Raw genomic sequence first — 18,196 nt, forward strand, 5'->3', positions numbered from 1 at the left:
CCAGTGAGAATGATGAATGGCGGCTCCTGTGTACATTCTGATGTCACTGATATCAATCTACATGTTGACTACATTTCCCCGGCTGCAGTATACGCTCCCCCTGAAAAAGCCATCTGGGCACTCTTCAATTCTACATCACACAAACACCAGTTACATCCCATCTTCTCGGTCTGGTGAGGGGGATGGCGGCAGCAGTCAGGATTTTGCCATTTTTTTCTCTCTCTCTCCTCTTTTAATTTCCGCTGTGAATATTGGTGTCAGAGCAGCGAGGCCATCGCCACAGGACCCACCGCCATCTGCTCCAGCCACCGCTAGCACTTCTGTAGCAGCCATGCATGAAGCCCACAATCTGCAAGACGTCTCTTCGCTGATGTGTCTGTGTGTGTGTGTGTGTGTGTGTGTGTGTGTGTGTGTGTGTGTGTGTGTGTGTGTGTGTGTCTCGTGTGTGGTGGCACATGCTTTGATATGTGTGTGTGTTCCTGCTGTTGCAGCCATGCATGAAGTTCTCAATCTGAAACGCTTCTGCTGGTGGCACCTGCTTAGCCAAGCGAAACACCAATACATTCACACAAACCGTCAAAAAGACATTTTCATGTGAATATTAATAACATCTCTTACATCAGCCGTATATCTGACCATTCTGCAGAGTGAGGGATGAATCATACCTTTAGCTGACTCTGTTGACAACAACACTCTGCCCACATTTCAACACACTCTCATGAGAGATTAATGGTTTCTTTGACCATTTTGCCACTCACGTCCCTCCTACAGTACCAGGGTCGCCTTTACTAACTGACTGACCGTTGGTGGAGAGCAGGAAGTAGGCGGCGTTCTGCTGAGGGAGCCATTTGATCTTGTTGATCTTCTCCTCAATCTCCAAACTCTTCAGGTAGTCAAACTCGGGCTCGTGGCTCTGGAATGTGCTGTAAACATTGTATTCCCCTCGACGCTGGGGCTGGCTCTTACTCTGCAAGAAGAGAAATATAGTGAGAGATTGATCTGTTTGCATTTAACGCCACAAGATTACATATTGGTTCCCACAAAAGAGTTTCATTGAGAAATGAAAAGTTGGTCTGGCTGGTTGGCGGAAACAGTAGTTTCAACATGGTGGTTGGGTCACAAATGTTCTCATTTTACAGCTAAAAAGTACACTAAAATACAAGTTTCTTAACCCATTAGAGGTGAGAAATTGCAATGCAGTAACAGCCGACCTTGTTTGACAGTTTGACCGCAGTTTACAAAGTGACTAGGGCTAGGCGATATGGCTTTTAAATAATATCACGATATTTTTAGGTTATATTGCCATACATGATATATATCTCAATATTTCAAAATCTCCTCTAAACCAAACTACTAAAATACAAAATTATTAAATGAACTGCAGTTACAAAGAAAGTAGCTACTGCCATAAAGTCAAGTTACATAAACTACTGTTAAAATAAAGTTGAATAAAATACACTTAATTGAATTAGTTAAATTAGTTTAATTAAATACGTTAAAATATATTATAATGTTTATGAAGTAAAGTATAAAGTACTGTTATGGTAAAGTTAAGTACTATTATAATTAAATAAGTCAAAACACAAAGCATTATCAGATGATATAAATGGAATAAACAATATAGCAAAATATGAAACAATAAATGTTTTTTTTAATGGTCAGACGATATATTTCATTATATAGCACAGCCCTAGCATGGGCCAAGGAATAACCCATTAATCTTTTTAGTGGATCCGAATCACATAGCAGATAAAAAAAATAAAAAAAAATTCACTTTGTTTAAAATCGTGAGATAGGGCATTTGACCTTGAAGGAATTAATGCCTTACATCATGAAGTTGTTAGAGCGTGTTTAGCTTAGGTACTGTTACATATTTCCCAGTGGGATTTAATATTAGAGCGGTGTAAAGTTACAAGAGGGATTTAAATTAAATCTTTTGAATTTGATTAGGCCGCTAAGAAGTGGGCAGGCTTTGAGTTTAGCACGACACAGAGCTAGAGTGAAGTCCGCTGCTGCGTGGACTGTTTGTCTCCGCTCACATCTCCCTCACTTCGACCTCACCACATTGTTTGGGAAATAAAAACTCACTGATGCTCACTGCTCACTGATATTCAAACATACATCTCTTCCTACCTCCCTCGATGTTGCTCTGTTAGCTACTACGACCCACAAACACTGAGGTGCCGTCTCGTAAGGCCAGTTGGCCAACTTGTGTTTCCTAGTATAGCAAAGGGAAAACTGGGAAAAGGTCATTTTAATTTCTTTAGGACTTTAATGACTTTATATTACATTCTGCATTAGCATATTCCTCTGTGGCAGCCTGCACGTGTAGATGCTCAAACTCTGTGCAGAAAACAGTTGTTATGGTACAATCAGAGATGGTGGTTTCATTGTGTTTTATGGGAGAGCTGACACAATTTTCACATTATGTGTAAATATTTAGTTGAGAAATCACACCGTGTAGTACATGCAAATTTAAATTTGACCCAAGTAAAAATGTCTTACTTGTGAAAACACAGTTTTTCATAGCAGATGACAAGCTGCCTTGTTCAGCACGTTATTTCAGTCTGAACATTTGATATTGGTGCATATGATTAAGTATTTTCTGTTTTTTTACATATTTATATTATATGAGTGAAATATTTCCACTTTAGATGTATATAATAAATGCACAGCTGATGATGAGTCTTCAGTTATAGGCACATCTGTATTTTCACATCATTCTAATAGTTTTGGAAATAAATCCAAACATACATATGGTGGTTACTTGCAGATTTGTGTATCTTGGCAGACTGGACAATTGGCAGTGGCTGAGGTCTGTGCTCGCCGAATGCCTTTTTAGTTTTGTTTTATTATTATTATTTGCTTGATTTAGCACCAGCAACAGTGTATGGTACATTTACACTGAATCAACACTCAGTTCCAAGATACTGTATTTTTATGAATACTCTACCACATGAAATGTAAAAATTTAGACATACATGGCATCATTTGCACATTTTTCTCTGTAATTCAACATGTAGTATTTGGTATCAGTGGAAACTTTGGCATCTCAACTGGAGTTCAGAATACATTTTGGTGGTTTTCGACAATGCTTCTCCATGTAACATGAGTTAATATTGATGGCTCCACCCAAGCATCTTAACTAAGAGATTTTTGTTGTTTGTGGTTTTAAGATATCTACTGCTGAATTTCCAGCTAGCAATGCTTTTCCATTAAACCCCTTTACTAAGTAGATATCTAAAAGCAAACACTTCAATGTTTCAAGCCTTTCAAATCCTCTCGGCAGAAGGGCAGCATAATTAGTGTTGCATTGTTGGCATTTCCTACCTCCTGCTCCCTCTGGAAGACAACCACTCTGCCTCCTTTATCCCCGGTGGCCAACAGCTCCCCCGATGAGTTAAACTCAACCGTTGAGATAATGTCAGCTGCAACACAGGAAGCAGAGCAGAGAGAGGGGGAGAAAATGTCAGTGTGGACGTGCACAAAGCTGTCAGGGTGTCAGTCAGACAGAAAGACCTTTCCGAAAGATCTGTGTGACTTCTAGAAAACATGTCAAGGGAAGGGAAGAAGAAGGGGAATCTCGAGACGAACCCACAGAGGACTCTTCGGCACAGATACCCTAGTTTGATGAAATATATGTGTCCGGAGCAGCTGCTGAGTGAGTCACCGCATGATATCAACTAATGCAGCCCCTCGTCTGAGTGAAGTGAGCCAATCTGTGTCATTTAATTGAACTCCTGCGTTTTAAAGGACGCTGCAGCCACTCTAATAATCCCATTCACCTCTCGCCTCCTGGCAGCAAGACCCCGTGCTAACCCTTTGAGCAAATGGGCTTGATTTCTTTCATGGAAAGAAATCAATGACCAACTTAGCAAGAAATGACCCAAAATAAGCAAGAAGACACACAAAAAAAGACACAAACAAAAGTAACAGAAAAACAGACAATGACTTGAAAAAGAGTTAAAAATACAATATATAATAATAATATATATATATATACATATATAAATAATAAAAAAAACAAATATTTATGTTTTTTGTAAAAACAGTTTTAAAGATATAATCATAACAATTATACATATAGTTTTCTTGATATTTTGTAAAGTTAGTGATTCTCTCTCTTATTATTATCTTTTTAAACTAATTTTCAGGTTATATGGTTGTCACCTTTCCCAAATTATTATCCCCTTTTTATTTTATTTTTTTTTTAGAAAGAAATCAAATGAATGTGGTCAAGGTTCAAAAGTAAAATACTTGTGAAAGGTGTCCAAACACTGTACAAGTGAAAAGTGATGTCGATCAAGGTTTCAAAAGCTTAAACAATCCACTTTTTGCAGCTGATGTGCGCCTGCGCACACTTGCTCACAGTCAGTCTATGCAGTGCATCACCAGGATAAAATACAATAATATACAAATATTTACTCCCCATCAACATTTCTGCACCTCTGCATAGCTACAGTTGACCAAAAGTAAATAGCAGACACCTACCCTTAAGGTAGCTTTTCCTCTCCTCCTCAAAGACATACATCTGCCTGGATTTAGGAGAGGCTAATGGTGACTGTAATTATTATACAGCCCTGGGCTAAAAAGCCATAGCATAATATCTGTCACACACACACACACACACTCGCACACACCACAGCAAAAGACGAGCCCTCTGTTTAACAGTGACAATAATATTAGTCGGAGAGAGAGAGAAAAAAAGAGAGCGTGTTGTTTTGTACCCCCCCACGCCCTCTGTGGACCTGCTACTGGCAGAGCGCTGAACAGGAGAGGGGAATGTTGCTATGGAGACCGTTTCCATCTCTAGCGGCAGTCGGAGGGGTGTGTGTGTGTGTGTGTGTGCGCGCGCGCCAATAGCTCTTAGACTTAGTTGCTGATGCTAGCTGTAATTCAGCAGATAGAGGGAGTACTGCAATAGAGTGAAAACCTGCTACTGCATCTGGGGCAAGTGTATGCAGCACACAACTTCAGACAATGGAGTCCCTGTAGACAGGCACATGTCTTCACATTGGGCTGCTGTGCATGCTGGGAATGACTAAGCGTCATGTCTTCGTATGTATGTGTGTGTGTGTGTGTGTGTTCCCTTGTTCATGTAATTGTTGACAAGAAAGCCACATTCAGGGATGACACTAGAGCGATTCTTATGGCCATGTGTTGATAATGACATGAGGTGGTGCTGTTGGGGTGGGGGGGTTAGATCCTAATCATATTTGAATCTATTAACTAATTAATCCCTTGAAACCTGAGCAAATTGGCTTGATTTCTTTCAAAAACATGAAAAGACAGTGAGCACTGAAAGAAGAAATGACCAAAAAATTCACAAAAAATATGGAAAATTAGTTTTGAAAAAAAAGAACGTAAAAACATACAAATGAATGACCTGGAAAAAATGATTAATATAATAAGCATATTATATTATATAATAAATATAGTTTTTCCCAAGATTTTTTTCTTTTTTTCCCCCAAAAACATTTTTCCCTGGCTTTTTCAAAATATTTTTTCAAAATCTACTTGTGTCTTGAAATTTGTAAAACAATTTTCAAAACTAATTTCTAAAAATCATAATAATACCAGAATTCTCTTCACAGCTATTGACAGACAGACTTTGATTCAGCTGATGATGACATTTTGATTAATCGACTGAATGTGTGTGTTGGCCTCTCCTGCTCAGTTCTACAGTGGTTTAGAACTTATCTGTCTGGCAGAGACTTTTTTGTCTCCATTGGTGACCACTCCTCTGCGAACAATGGCATAACAAGCGGTGTTCAGTTTGTACATGCTGCCACTGGGAAGTATCATTAGACAACATGGTGTTAATGTCCATAGTTATGCTGACAATACACAACTTTACATCTCATTGTCCCCTGATGACATCAGCCCGACTGATAATCTGGTTAAATGCATTGATAACATCAACAGTTGGATGTATCATCATTTCCTACAATTTAACAGAGACAAGACAGAAAGTTGTTCTAGTTGTTGGCACCAAAATCAAGAGAAAGAGAGACTTTGCTCTTATTTAAAATCTTTAGCTCAAAATATCAAGCCCTTAGTTAAAAACCTCTGCTTCTAGACCCTGATTCAAATTTTGAATCCCACATTAATAACCTAACTAAAACTGTGCTAAAGTCCCTTCATTGGTCACCAGTTAGTGTTAGACTAGATTTAAAGATGCTTTTATTGGTGTTTAAATCACTCAATGGACTAGCCCCTGAATATTTATCAGATGCATTTATCTCATTTGTTGTATTGTTGATTATATTGTATTTGCACTGTGTTAGTTTATTAAGTAAATAGTGATGTTAAAAAGAGATGTTGCTCCAGGCTTCAAAGGGTTAATGCTTCACAGACAACACACACTCTGACCTAATTACAGCTTGGGAGTACCCCACTGACATATCATTGTTGCATACACTCTTGCAAATGCATGCAAAAATGCTGTAGTTATCTTTCTTTCTGTATCTGCATGCACAGAGATGTGTAGTGCACACATGCACGCACGCATGCACGCACACACACACACACACACACACACAATGGTGTCTTCCCTGACACCATCAGGCCAGAGCCACTGGTGTGAACCGAATGGAATCAGCTTAGCAGTCAGCATTCTTGAATCAAAGCTTTTCTCTCTCTCATTTTGTCCTCCATACTTTTTTTCTGTCTCCCCCCTCTCGCTCCCCTCTCCTCATCATCAACCCATTAAGTCACTGAGGAGAAACAGTAATTGATGGGTGCCATTTAATGAGTTTACACACGGATACATCCTACAATCATCTCGTTGAATGAGGAATTGGGGGAAGAACCAGTGAAGCTGAAACTCTTGCTAATGTGATGGAATGCTTCCTTAAATGAGTTTTTTCAGCATGCAAATGTATTCAAACTGGAAAAGGCAATGTATTTGACCTCAGCCACTGATGGAACTGTGTTCGAATGGTGTTTTCTGATAAACTTTCATTCCAAGAAACAAATTGATTAGCAGCTGGGTCGCAGGTGGGCGTGGTCTTTGCTGTGATTTGCATCAGATCAGATTTTTATCGCATGAGCATCCGCTGGTTCAAGGTGGACTGGAATTAGTAGCAGGCTGATCAAATGTGTGCTTATACACACACACACACACACACAAAGCTTCATCAGCAGACCATAACCAGATGAAGCCTATAAATCCTGTGGCCAGCCAGCTCTGACACAGACAGGTCAGCGCTTCGTGATGCATCAGAGGGATGCTCGAGATAACACACATCCATCACCGGTAATAACACAGACAAGGCTGTTGGCCTGCTGCTGTGATGTGTGTGCGTAACTGCGTACGTACGACTGAAATAACACAGCCTCTTGTCTGTTTCTATTCCCCGATCTGAACCTCGGTAACCTCCCCTACAGCATGCAATATAGAATCAGGACTCACACCAATTGGATGGAAACATAGATATGCATTGATTCTGGAATGAAAAGCCGGCACGAGGAGCCAGAAACACAGGGCGGGGAGGCGAGGATATTGAATGTATTTATAGACGCCCGAGCATGCAACATCTATCACGCATAACAGAAAAGGCCACTGAGAGGAAAGTGGGGGGAAGTCTGGGGAGGTAAGTAGGTCGATAAAAGATCGTACAGCAAGTCTCATCTGTACAGACTGCAGCACAGACCAAAATAGGAGCACCCTGGCTAAACTCTAGACAACATGTAATCCTGTCAGGGGTGAAAAACAAACAAACTAAGGCTTGATCCTGTGGCATTGGAGGGTTGTGTAAGACAAACAGAAACCCAAAATGGTGTGAGTGCATGGAAAGCTAGTTGCATAAGTGGTGTGTGATCATTCAAGGTAGCGGGAGGGACGTGAACAACATGATGTCGTGTAAATGCTTTGTTCGATGTAGAGAGGAGAGGATTACAGCACTTGTGCTGAGCTGCCTGCGTCAAAGGATCAGGACGAGGGATAATTCAGGGCTGTCTTTGCGCTCTCTTTCACTCTCATTCCTTCTATCAACAATATATATCTACCTTTTTTCAGGAATACAAAGAAATGTGTGTAAAGCCTGAATGCCTTTCAGTTCTGTGCTGAATAAGCAGCTGATACTGGCTTCATTTCACACCAGCAACAATGAAGATCAATCAAAATTTTGAATAAACCCTGCTACTGGTCCAGTGCCCAGTCATATGATTAAGGGTTTATTAGGCTTTATTAGCTGCACACAAAGCAACAGAGCACAATGCAGCTCTCTTCATCTGAAGAGCATGACTCTCTGTAAGATCTGGAGTGAACAAGCTAATTAACCTGGTTTCTCCAGGATCAGCCCCTTGAGAGCGACACAGAATGTGTGTGTAGTCTTTTCTCTTTTGTGTGCATGTGCACGCTCGCTTCCCTGTATCCCCACACTCCGGGGAGCCGAGGGTGAAATGGGCGAGACGTGTTACTGCTTCACTTCTCACACTTCATTAACACGTCGACATGGCTCACATCTGACTGCAGACACAACACAGGACAAGGCAAGAGGAGAGAAGGAGTGGTGAAACGCTGTAGAATCGGTGATCAATTTCTGCATGCGCGAATACCAAGAGGGATCATTTCGAATGCTTGTTATTTGGTATTCTCTTAGAAATTGGAGATGTAGGAGGGGGATGGTGGGGAAGCGGGGGTGCATAGAATTATAATCCACCACCAAAACAAAAGCTGTCTCTCGCTCTCTATCTGTCCATGTTGCTTTGGTGCGATCCCTTTCATCTTTCAAGGCTGAATCAAAGATTAGCTGGCTGCTGCACAGACTGAAATCCTGTATCTACAGTGACCTTATCACCAAAACATGAAAGATTCCGAGTGACGCGCGCTTCCTCGACAGGGCACAGGAATTAGCTATCAAAACTTACAAATGTACCCCATTATAAAGTCCAGAAAGGTCAAACACTGCTCAGCCTTCGGCTAGCAGTGCACCGAATGACTCACGTACAGTACATCCATCACAGCGGCACCTCAAATGACCAGGAAGTCATACAAGAAATGGGATATTTTTTTGTCCTACAGTAGCAACACCACGGGTATTCTTTAATAAATTCTCATTAAAATTTCATGGAGCTGCAGACTTAATAAGAAGCTAATCAGGGGATGAAAGCAGCTGCTGAATAAGGAGTGTGACTCGCCCCAACTTCACAGCTTGCCATTAAGCGCCCGCCACCCCCCGCACTAACCCCCCCCATACACACACATAAGACATTATCTTTCTTGCGCTGCATGCCGAGGCGGGGTTTTTTGAGTGTTTCGCGGTAAATAATGGATGGGACCTGAGGGTATGGTGGGCTAAGTCTTTTTATGCCGGGGTCCTAAAGTGTGGCCTCAGGCCGTTTGGCTTGGCACAGGCAGCCGGCGTTGCTCTGCTCTCATCAGCTGCTGCAATAAAGGCTGTGAGCTCTGTGTTGCGGCGACTGCATCAGTATTCGGCGGGGCTGGAGGGGTCACATCACACACAAGCTTGTACTCGCATCAGACAGACATATAAGCAGGAAGAGAGAGAATGAGAGAAAAGAAGGGGCAGGGGGGAGAGAAGGTGAAGGGATTACATGTCCTACCAATAGATCTTTAGGGTCATTGTTCCGGTAGCTAAATTGTAAAGGAGCAGAAATCAATACCGAAGCAGACAATAGGTTAGGTCCTGCCTCACAGTGAGGGAGCTATTTACATTTTTACACCCCGAGTGGTGTTCTGCTATTTGACAATTCCATCCATTATAGGAACATCCAAGGTACATATTATGAAAATTAACTTAGACCCATGTTGTAGGAGCGTAACAGTCCATTGACTCAACACACACTGATGTGCACAGCTGCAGAGAGACACACACCATCCATTCTATCACCATTAGCAATGTGTCATCTGCAGGCGGCTGAATGCAAATCACACTGTGATGCAATTTCATATAGACAACAATGATGTCTCTGGAAACTTAAGGTTGACTTTTGTAAGGGCTGCCCCAGAATGTCAGAGATTGTAATCATTAGTTGAAGACTACTAAATAAACTGAGATTCAAATTGAGGAGTTGCTGTTTCCTGTCAGTGCTGTGCAGTTTACTACTGGGTACGTTTTGGTCTCCAGTTTTTGGAGCAGAGTGAGCACTCTTGACTTTCATTCTACTCTCTGGTACAGACTGCTGCATATACGCAAGCAGTGACACAGAGGAGGAGAAACTGCACTGTGAGACATTATCTTCTCTCTTATACTGAGAAGTGGTGAATTTACAGCTAATACTAACATATAACGATACACGCTCTAGCTTTTGTTTGATATATACTGTCTGCAAAAAATGTTGCTGCACATTGCCAATCTGCCGTCAGCACCGTTAACTTGTTTACTAAAGGCTGTTACATGAATGCCACTGTTACTCTGAACATCCTGCCAAGCCTCTTCAGACTTGAAAACTTTATATGAAAAAAAACCCAGAATCGTTAAATATTCGTATTGAACAGCCAAATCTGGTTTGACATAATTCTGTGTCGGGCACAGCCCTAGACTTTTTTAAATTTCCAACTATGGATTTCCAGCACAGTGTAACATACACACACACACACACTGTGTCAGTGTGTCCGCCCACAGACCCACTGAGGCGTGGGATTGGTGCAAACCAAAGGTCAGTGTGAGTGACATCATTAAAATGTGACATCATTAAAGTGTCCTGCTGCTGTGGGCAAGCACGGCCTGAGGGAAATCCCAACCACCTTGCAGCCACTCATCAGGGACCTGCGTGTATGTGTATGAGTGTAAGTGTGTGTGGTCTGAGCGGACTGGGCTTGATGGAACATGTGCACTTTGTTGAATTTATGAGCGGGCGACAGACCCAGACACCGTCCGTTATGATCTTTAGCTTCAGACTGCCGTCATACCACTTAGGAGACAAGGAGCAAGCAAGTGAATGGCACACACATTCATGGTATATGAGGTGTGACGATCAGTCATAAATTACAGCAATAAAAAATAACAAAAGTGGACGTTCCTTGTTTGAAAAGCGCAGATGGGCCACAGACCAGACAGTGCTTCGCTTTAAAGAGACACATTTTACACCCCGACTCCACATTCTCCTGATCAAATGAACAACACAGAGTGAAAGAGTGAGACAGAGAGAAGCTGGAAGAGGAAGATCCCCTACTGTTTCTCATCTCAGCGCACACATCAAACAAAGATATCCATCACTCCCACCCCCATTTCACTTCTCTCCGCTCTGAGCCACTGACTGTGTGTTCAGCAGTGACAGGGAGTCATCTGTAAGAGCAGGAGCGGAGCAAATGATGATGCTCTCCCATATTTAGATGACTGGAAAAATACACATTGAGGAAATCATCGGGCAAATCTTTGAGAATGAGACTCTGTTTCCAGAAACTTGACTTTGTCTCTCCTTCAGCCTGCAGTGGCATCAGTAACCTGAGCTAATGGCAGCTCTGACCCACCCTGCAGCCACAAATACACACCCTCTGCTCGGAGTGGGAGTCACCAGAGGCCCCACAATATAATATTATCACTCAGTGACAGTACAATATTATTGCAGTTTAATACATTTTGATATATGCTGTGAGACAGTATATTGTGATATATTGCAGATTATTACTTTTTTTCCAACTGCAAAGTTTGTCCTTAAAGGAAAACTTTGTCAAAATCTGTTTTTTTGTTTGTTTTTTTTTTAAATCAAGATAAAAAAAGATTTCAGTACGTTCATCTCTCAAAATAAGTTGTATTTGCAATATTAATCATTTATTTCATTAAAAAACGGATATCTTGCATCCATGTATTAATACAATATACTTTATGGATTTTTCCCCCACTCCTCCCCTCCCCCAGCCTATAAATACCCTCCATATCCCTCTACCTGGTCTATGCTATCAGATTCTGTACTTCACTTGACAAGACCTGCAATTTGGTTGTTCACTTGTGGGATGTTCGACCATATTTCACATTTAAATATGTCAGATTTTCTATTTTCATATCTCACAGTATGTGGGTGGAGAAATGTGTCTGGTGTGAAAGAATTGAGGCTTCCCCATTGCTGCAGGGACTATTATTATTAACTGACTAAAATAGTGCTTCAAACTGAACAATAAAGACCTCTAACTGTACTTATTACAAACGCTACAATAACTAATGATCAAGTATTTTTTTAAACGAGACTTTAATAGAACAAAATAGACATCCACATAATGCACATAGAAGTTGACGAAATTTGTCATATTCACAGTAATGTGTTTTGTTTTTGTTTTACATTATGTTTATGTAAAACAAGTCTGTTTTTTAGTAGAATTAGTCCCAGCAATGAAAAGCCTTTAGCCCCTGAGTGCTTTTATTATCTTCTGATATCAGCACAGCAGTTAATGTCCATAACTGATCTGCATAATAAAATAAAATTATTATAATCACTAAATGGAGATCATGGTCGTAATAAGATTAATAATGGCTTTTTTTTCTGTAAATCAATGTTTTATGTTGATCATTGATCTAAGCAGCTTGTGGAGGAGAGGTGGAGCCCATTGGTGGGACATAAGGGAACTATTTCGCATCAATTAGTTAACAGGCAGATCGTGGGGGGGCTGATGTGTGGTCAATGAGGAGGAAACACACGTGTGCGAGAGCAGCATTTAAGAGCTGTGGGGCTGCGGGGAAAAGCCGTTGTTCAAAGCTGCAGTTATGAGCGCGTACAGTAAAAATGCACTGTGTTTGTGCGTGTGTGTATGTGCGTGTGTGTGTGTGTCTGAGAGAGAGAGAGAGGGGGGGGGTCTAGCCTATATTTAATGAGGGCACCTTTTCTAATTCTTCTTCTTCTTTCTAATTCTGACCACAGAATGAGCAAAAATACATATTTCATCATTAATTCATCATCACATGTTTACTACACAGACTCCAAATCCTGGAGCAGCTGCACAGGAGGCTTTACTCCATTGCTGCTCACAGTCCACACAGATTAAAGCCCTGATTCCCCTCGGTCAGGACGATCAGCCTAAAATAGCAGGCATGATGGGAAGCCACCTCATCATCATCCTGCTATTGACACCACACGCTAAGCTATGACGCTCCATGTTTATGACAAATGAGCGGAATAGTCCTTTAATACCCCCATATCAGCTTATAGAGTGTGAGAGGTGATTATATGCGCTTTAAATGGCATTTACGCACGCTATTGGCCATATATGTATTTATTTTTATCACCCAGGCCATTTGTCGCACTGATATTTGCTGTGATGTTTAGTTATTTTTATGGTACCTTTAATATCTCAAGGCAGTCACTTATTTTTGCTGTGATATTAGCATCCCCCCAGCTACAGCCTCGGGTTATTTCTGTGCCGGTATAACAGATTTTTTTCCCAGCATCATGGGTTTAAATACCTTCGGTTGCATAGTTGTGGTCGCGAAGGAAGCTGTTGTTGATTTTCCGGGTGTCACTCTCCTCCTCCATTGATAAATCGGCTGGTTCGGGATCCTGAAAGCTGCAGACCTGCTCCCATCCTGCCCGGTACCGTCAGCAGGCGGGCTGTGGGACCAGCGGGGGGCCTGTCATGGCTCCAGATCTCCGGTGTAATCAACACGATCACGATCAAATACCTGTTTTGATGATGATGATGATGATGATGTACCAGCAGGTCCTGTCCCCACCTCAGGGCGCAACCACCGTCCGCGACGCAGTGACAGTGCCGATTCCAGCAGTAGATTTAATGCCTTTAATTATGATAGCGCGTTAGGACTCCTGCATGCTCATCTCCCCAAAATATGCTCATTATCACCATAGAGCGCGTGTAGGGCAAAAATGAAAGAAAAACCGTCTTGAAGGTGGCTGAACTCGCAGCAGCGCACTCCGTAAATCTCTTGTGGAGGATTTGAGTTTAGGCAGGCTAGATTTGCCCCCTCCCAGTGCCAGCGGGGCGGGCGGGATTATGCGTCAACAAGCTTGCTCCGATCACTTCACTGTTTTCCATGTCAGTGTCTCAGCTCCGCGCATCTCCAAAGTCGCACCTTGCTGTATCCAAACCCTGCAGGGTCCCCTCTCTCTCTCTCTCTCTCTCTCTCTCTCTCTCCCCCTCTCTCTCTCCCTCTCGCTATCTATCTACCTCTCTCTCATTCATTCATCCACCGGCGCCTATGATCCCGGCAGCTCAGCTGACTCACTGTGACAGCGCAGAGCAGAGCTGTGCTGTAGTTACCCACCGTGCTGCTGCTGCTGCTGCTGCTGCGCTTCAGCAGAGGAGGGCCCCTCCCATGCAGCCTGGCGGCTGGCTCTTTAAAAAAAAAAGCAGAAAATGTGACGTTGACTCGAACCACCACCAAAGAGGAAGAGTTCAGATTGTGCTCCATCACAGCTTGATGACCACCTGAGGTTCGTGCGTAAATCCGACAGCTGCCTTATGGCCAGGTAGCAGGTTGCCTCATAAGTGGATCCTGCATCACTGACCCTGCATCCTGCTGCAGAGGCATGTCTAACAAAGGCACTTATACACCAGCAATGTGTGTGAAAGAGTAGTACATCTGCAAGTAATGTTTAGGAGTATAATTACACAAAATCTGTGTAAATAGTTTTAACCTGAGTTGTTGGGCCCCTGTCCAGCGATGATGTTTTTCTGTAGGCCAGCTTGAAGCTAACGCCGCTCTGGTTCCCTCGTCAAAACGTCTATGGGATTTTTCCATTGGATTTTGGATTATTGCAGAAAATAAGCTCCGTGGTAAACAAACATGTATGATGCTTACATGTTTTTTCAGCAATACAACCTTAACAAAGGAACACCAATTTTAGGATTTTTGAAGCCTAAATGTAATCACCATAAGTAAAAAGCTAATGTTAGGCTAAAACAAACTACTCTATGATTCGATGTGTTGACGTTCTGTAGTCTCATTTAGCCACTAGTTAGCAACTGCCTTTTTAACACATAAAAGCTTTAAAGTTTGTGAGTGGGGTAATTACTGGCGTTTTTTGTTGTAGAACAAAACGTACAAAAAGAACAAAAGTCTACTCAGCTTGTGTTACACACAAACCTCATTTCATGCTTCTAACCTAATACCCATTCAAAAAGGACACATTGTTTTTGAGTCGATGGGGCGGGGGGTTGCTGAAATTCTAATTTATTTGCTGAATTTAGGACTCATTTCTGGGCTCCTTATATGTGGAATTTTTGAGACTCCATTGCTGTACCCCTATGTTCAGATATGTGTGTCCCACATATACCTCTGCCCTTTTGCTGTTGCTCTCCATGGGAGAGGTAAGCAACAGTTTGGTCTCAGAAATTTACACATTTTAGCCTTTCTGTTGAAATACTTTTACTACATTTATACATTTACCTGCTAGTTTAAACTTAGAGTTTAGCATGTTTACACATTCCTCTGTCATTCAATTTGTGTAGGGGCTCAAAGCCCATCTGATGATTCATGGAGAATATTGTTGTATACGTCTCTTGTCAGAATAAACGGAGATCGCCTCCAAAGATATCCTGTTGGCCTCTTCATCTAAACACAACGCTGAACGCTACAACTGCCACAGCAGATAGAGATTTCTATACTTTCCTCTCTGCATCTAGACCCAGTTCCATACCAGCAGACAACAGAGGCTTTATACGATGTGTTATAGGAAGCGCATGACATGGCACATTTCCAAACACTTGAGACAGGGCATGAAGTTCAGATTCAGAGAAATCAGGGCAGAGAGGGAAGGATAAGTTGAAAAAGGGAGAAGCAACAAAGAGGGACAGAAAACAGGGCAGAAGAAGATGAAAAAACCCAGACACTGATTAATTAGATTAGTAGGGCCGCGCTGTCTGCGCTTCTCTCTGGAAAGATCCCATTTCCATGCTGAGTTTTAATAACACATCCAGCCTTCTTCTGGTCAAACCGTAAGCTTTGATGAGTGTGTGCGTTGCATCAGTGTGGCTGAGCTCTCAGTGCATCCCTGCCCTTATCTACTCACTTTACCCTAAATCTCTCGGGCTCCACAAAGGGACTGGGTATCTCCCCTTGCACGAGCCTCACACACACACACAGCAGTGGCAATAAAGAGATTGGAGCCCCCTCTCCTAAATGCATTAGCTCTCTAATCCAGGGGACCATTTGCACATCCAATCCCCTGCTCCTGTACTAATGGGTATCTGGCTGTGAGGGTGGCAGTCTGCTTGTAGCAGGAAAACAGGGCCTTCCTACACATGCCATTTTCCACCCCATCACCCTCCAACCTCCATCTCCATTGGAATACATTAGAGGGCGTTATCCATGCAGCGGCATAATGAAGGTTGCTGGAGCATCAGCGAGGGCCCCGGATTCACATGCTTTCATATTTGCACTCCTGTGCTCCCGTAATGAAATGTGCAGAGAAACTCTGCCATCCTTGACCCTCTCAGATCTGACTGAGTGGTCAGCGGTGCTTCCCATCTCTATCAATATTTAAACAGGCTCTATGAGGACAAAAGAAACACGCAGCGTCCCTCTTCCACAAAAGACTTCGGCTAAGTTACAGCTGAGCAGCGAGACCAAATGAAATTGAAATGGAATCAGTGAAAACAATGGATTTCGTAGAGTGAAGCCGCGTGGATGAGAGGTTCAGGTTTGTCAGATTCTTTTGGGAGGCGAGGGGGGAAATTATGAGGCGGAGAGACAGACAGATGAAGGGCAAGGGTGGCAGTTAAAGGCACAGAGATATTTGACTGTATAATGAGGGGAATAAGTGGGTGAATGCTGCTTGGAGCCAGAGCCTAGGATCAATGCTGCCTCTCTAATAACATCCACCATCCCCATCCCTGTCTCTGTCCCATTCCCTGTGCATATATGCCAATCTCCTTTCCCTTCAACCCCCCTTCAACTTCTCTCCTCCACTCTTCTGCCAAGTCGAAAATGTGACTGCACTGGCTCTAATGTCAGTGGAAAGCAACTCAGAGCAACAACCTTGACATGAAACCTAAACTGTTTTGGTCAGTTGACACTACAAGTGATCCCAAGTCAATAGTCTAGGTTAGGTCTAGGCTTGAGCGTTTGCGACGCTTTGCAGGCTGTCTCATCATTTTCAGTCTACTCAGTACACAATACACTCACGAAATGTCAACAAAAAGTAACATTCTCACACCCCTTTACTTTATTAAAGCAATAAAGACAACCATACACCTTCTGAATTCATATTTCTCTCTTTTACCGAAACAAAGACTTCCGCAATGCAGAACCTGTTGTTTTTATTTTCCGCGCCAATGTTACCAGGTTACAGCAGCCACACTGACAGCTAGAGCAGCGCTGCTCACCTGCAGCACATCTCAAAACAGATTCTCGCTGATTTTTTTTTGCGGTTTTCAGGAAAAAAAAGACAGTGAAAATGATCTTTTGATAATTATATTTACTCTGTACCACCATTTACCACAGTTTCAATGTCTTTATCTGTCACAGATGTGGAGAAATAGCTTGCAAATGTATCTGTTTTACCCAACCTTTCCTCTTTCTGTTTCAAAATAAAAGCCCCCTGACAATGTTTTTGTCAACAGAATCCCTTCAGTTGTTGGCACCATGCATTTTACTGTGAAACATTTACAGGGCCGTGTTGTTGACAGTGCAGTAGCTTGCACGGCTTTATAAGTAGTATGTGCTTTTAATTGTGGAAATACAGTAGTTATAACAGTAGGCAGCTCTGCAGCAGTGCCGCAATAACAAACGCTGCCAATGTGAACAGACTCTGCTCAGGCATGCACTGTGGCCTGGGCATAACCTCATACAGCCTTTCTGGTATGAAGTTAAGAGAAAGATGAGGGTCTGTGTATTTGATGGTATTTAAAATCACACTGATGGGATTTATAAATAGCCTGGTATACCGTGTTACCGCCCATGCCTACTGCCTACTGGTCTTTTTCTTAGAGGGCTTCAACTTTCTGCACCCTATGGCTCATTTAATGCTCCCCTCCTCTACCTCCAGCTACTTGTTCTCCTCTGTTACCTCACTTCTCTCGCTCATTACACCCCATCTCCCACTCCGCTGGGTAAAGGACCAGTGACGGCGCGTCTACAGCCCAGCTGCTGTGTGTCAGACTTGTAGGAAATGCTCGGGGGGCCCACCAGAATTGGAGAGCGTGTCCTCAATTCTCCTCGATCGTATGGACAAAGTGGGTTAAATTAGGCTCCAGCAGCCCAAACATAGGGACACAATCACATGGCAATGATATTTTAGTCATGCCCAATTGCCTTCCTTGATGTGTGGTAATTGCTTG

General features: G+C 42.5%; 1 protein-coding gene across 2 annotated transcripts in view; it reads right to left on the reverse strand.

Annotated features, from left to right (window-relative positions):
* Positions 1-18,196, reverse strand: part of ppp2r2ba (protein phosphatase 2, regulatory subunit B, beta a) — a 59,484-nt gene that overhangs the window by 11,850 nt on the left and 29,438 nt on the right. The window contains exons 1-3 of one of the 2 annotated variants that reach the window (XM_042492949.1): positions 13,365-13,989; positions 3,331-3,428; positions 802-967 (exon numbers count right to left, since the gene is read on the reverse strand). In XM_042492949.1, coding sequence (XP_042348883.1) covers positions 802-967; positions 3,331-3,428; positions 13,365-13,434 — 334 coding nt within the window. In that variant the 5' untranslated portion in view covers positions 13,435-13,989. Of the gene's footprint in view, positions 1-801; positions 968-3,330; positions 3,429-13,364; positions 13,990-18,196 lie in introns of those variants that run through there. The other variant, XM_042492948.1, reaches the window with a different exon arrangement.

The sequence above is a fragment of the Plectropomus leopardus genome, chromosome 9 (genome assembly GCF_008729295.1).
Source record: "Plectropomus leopardus isolate mb chromosome 9, YSFRI_Pleo_2.0, whole genome shotgun sequence".
NCBI lineage: Eukaryota > Metazoa > Chordata > Actinopteri > Perciformes > Serranidae > Plectropomus > Plectropomus leopardus.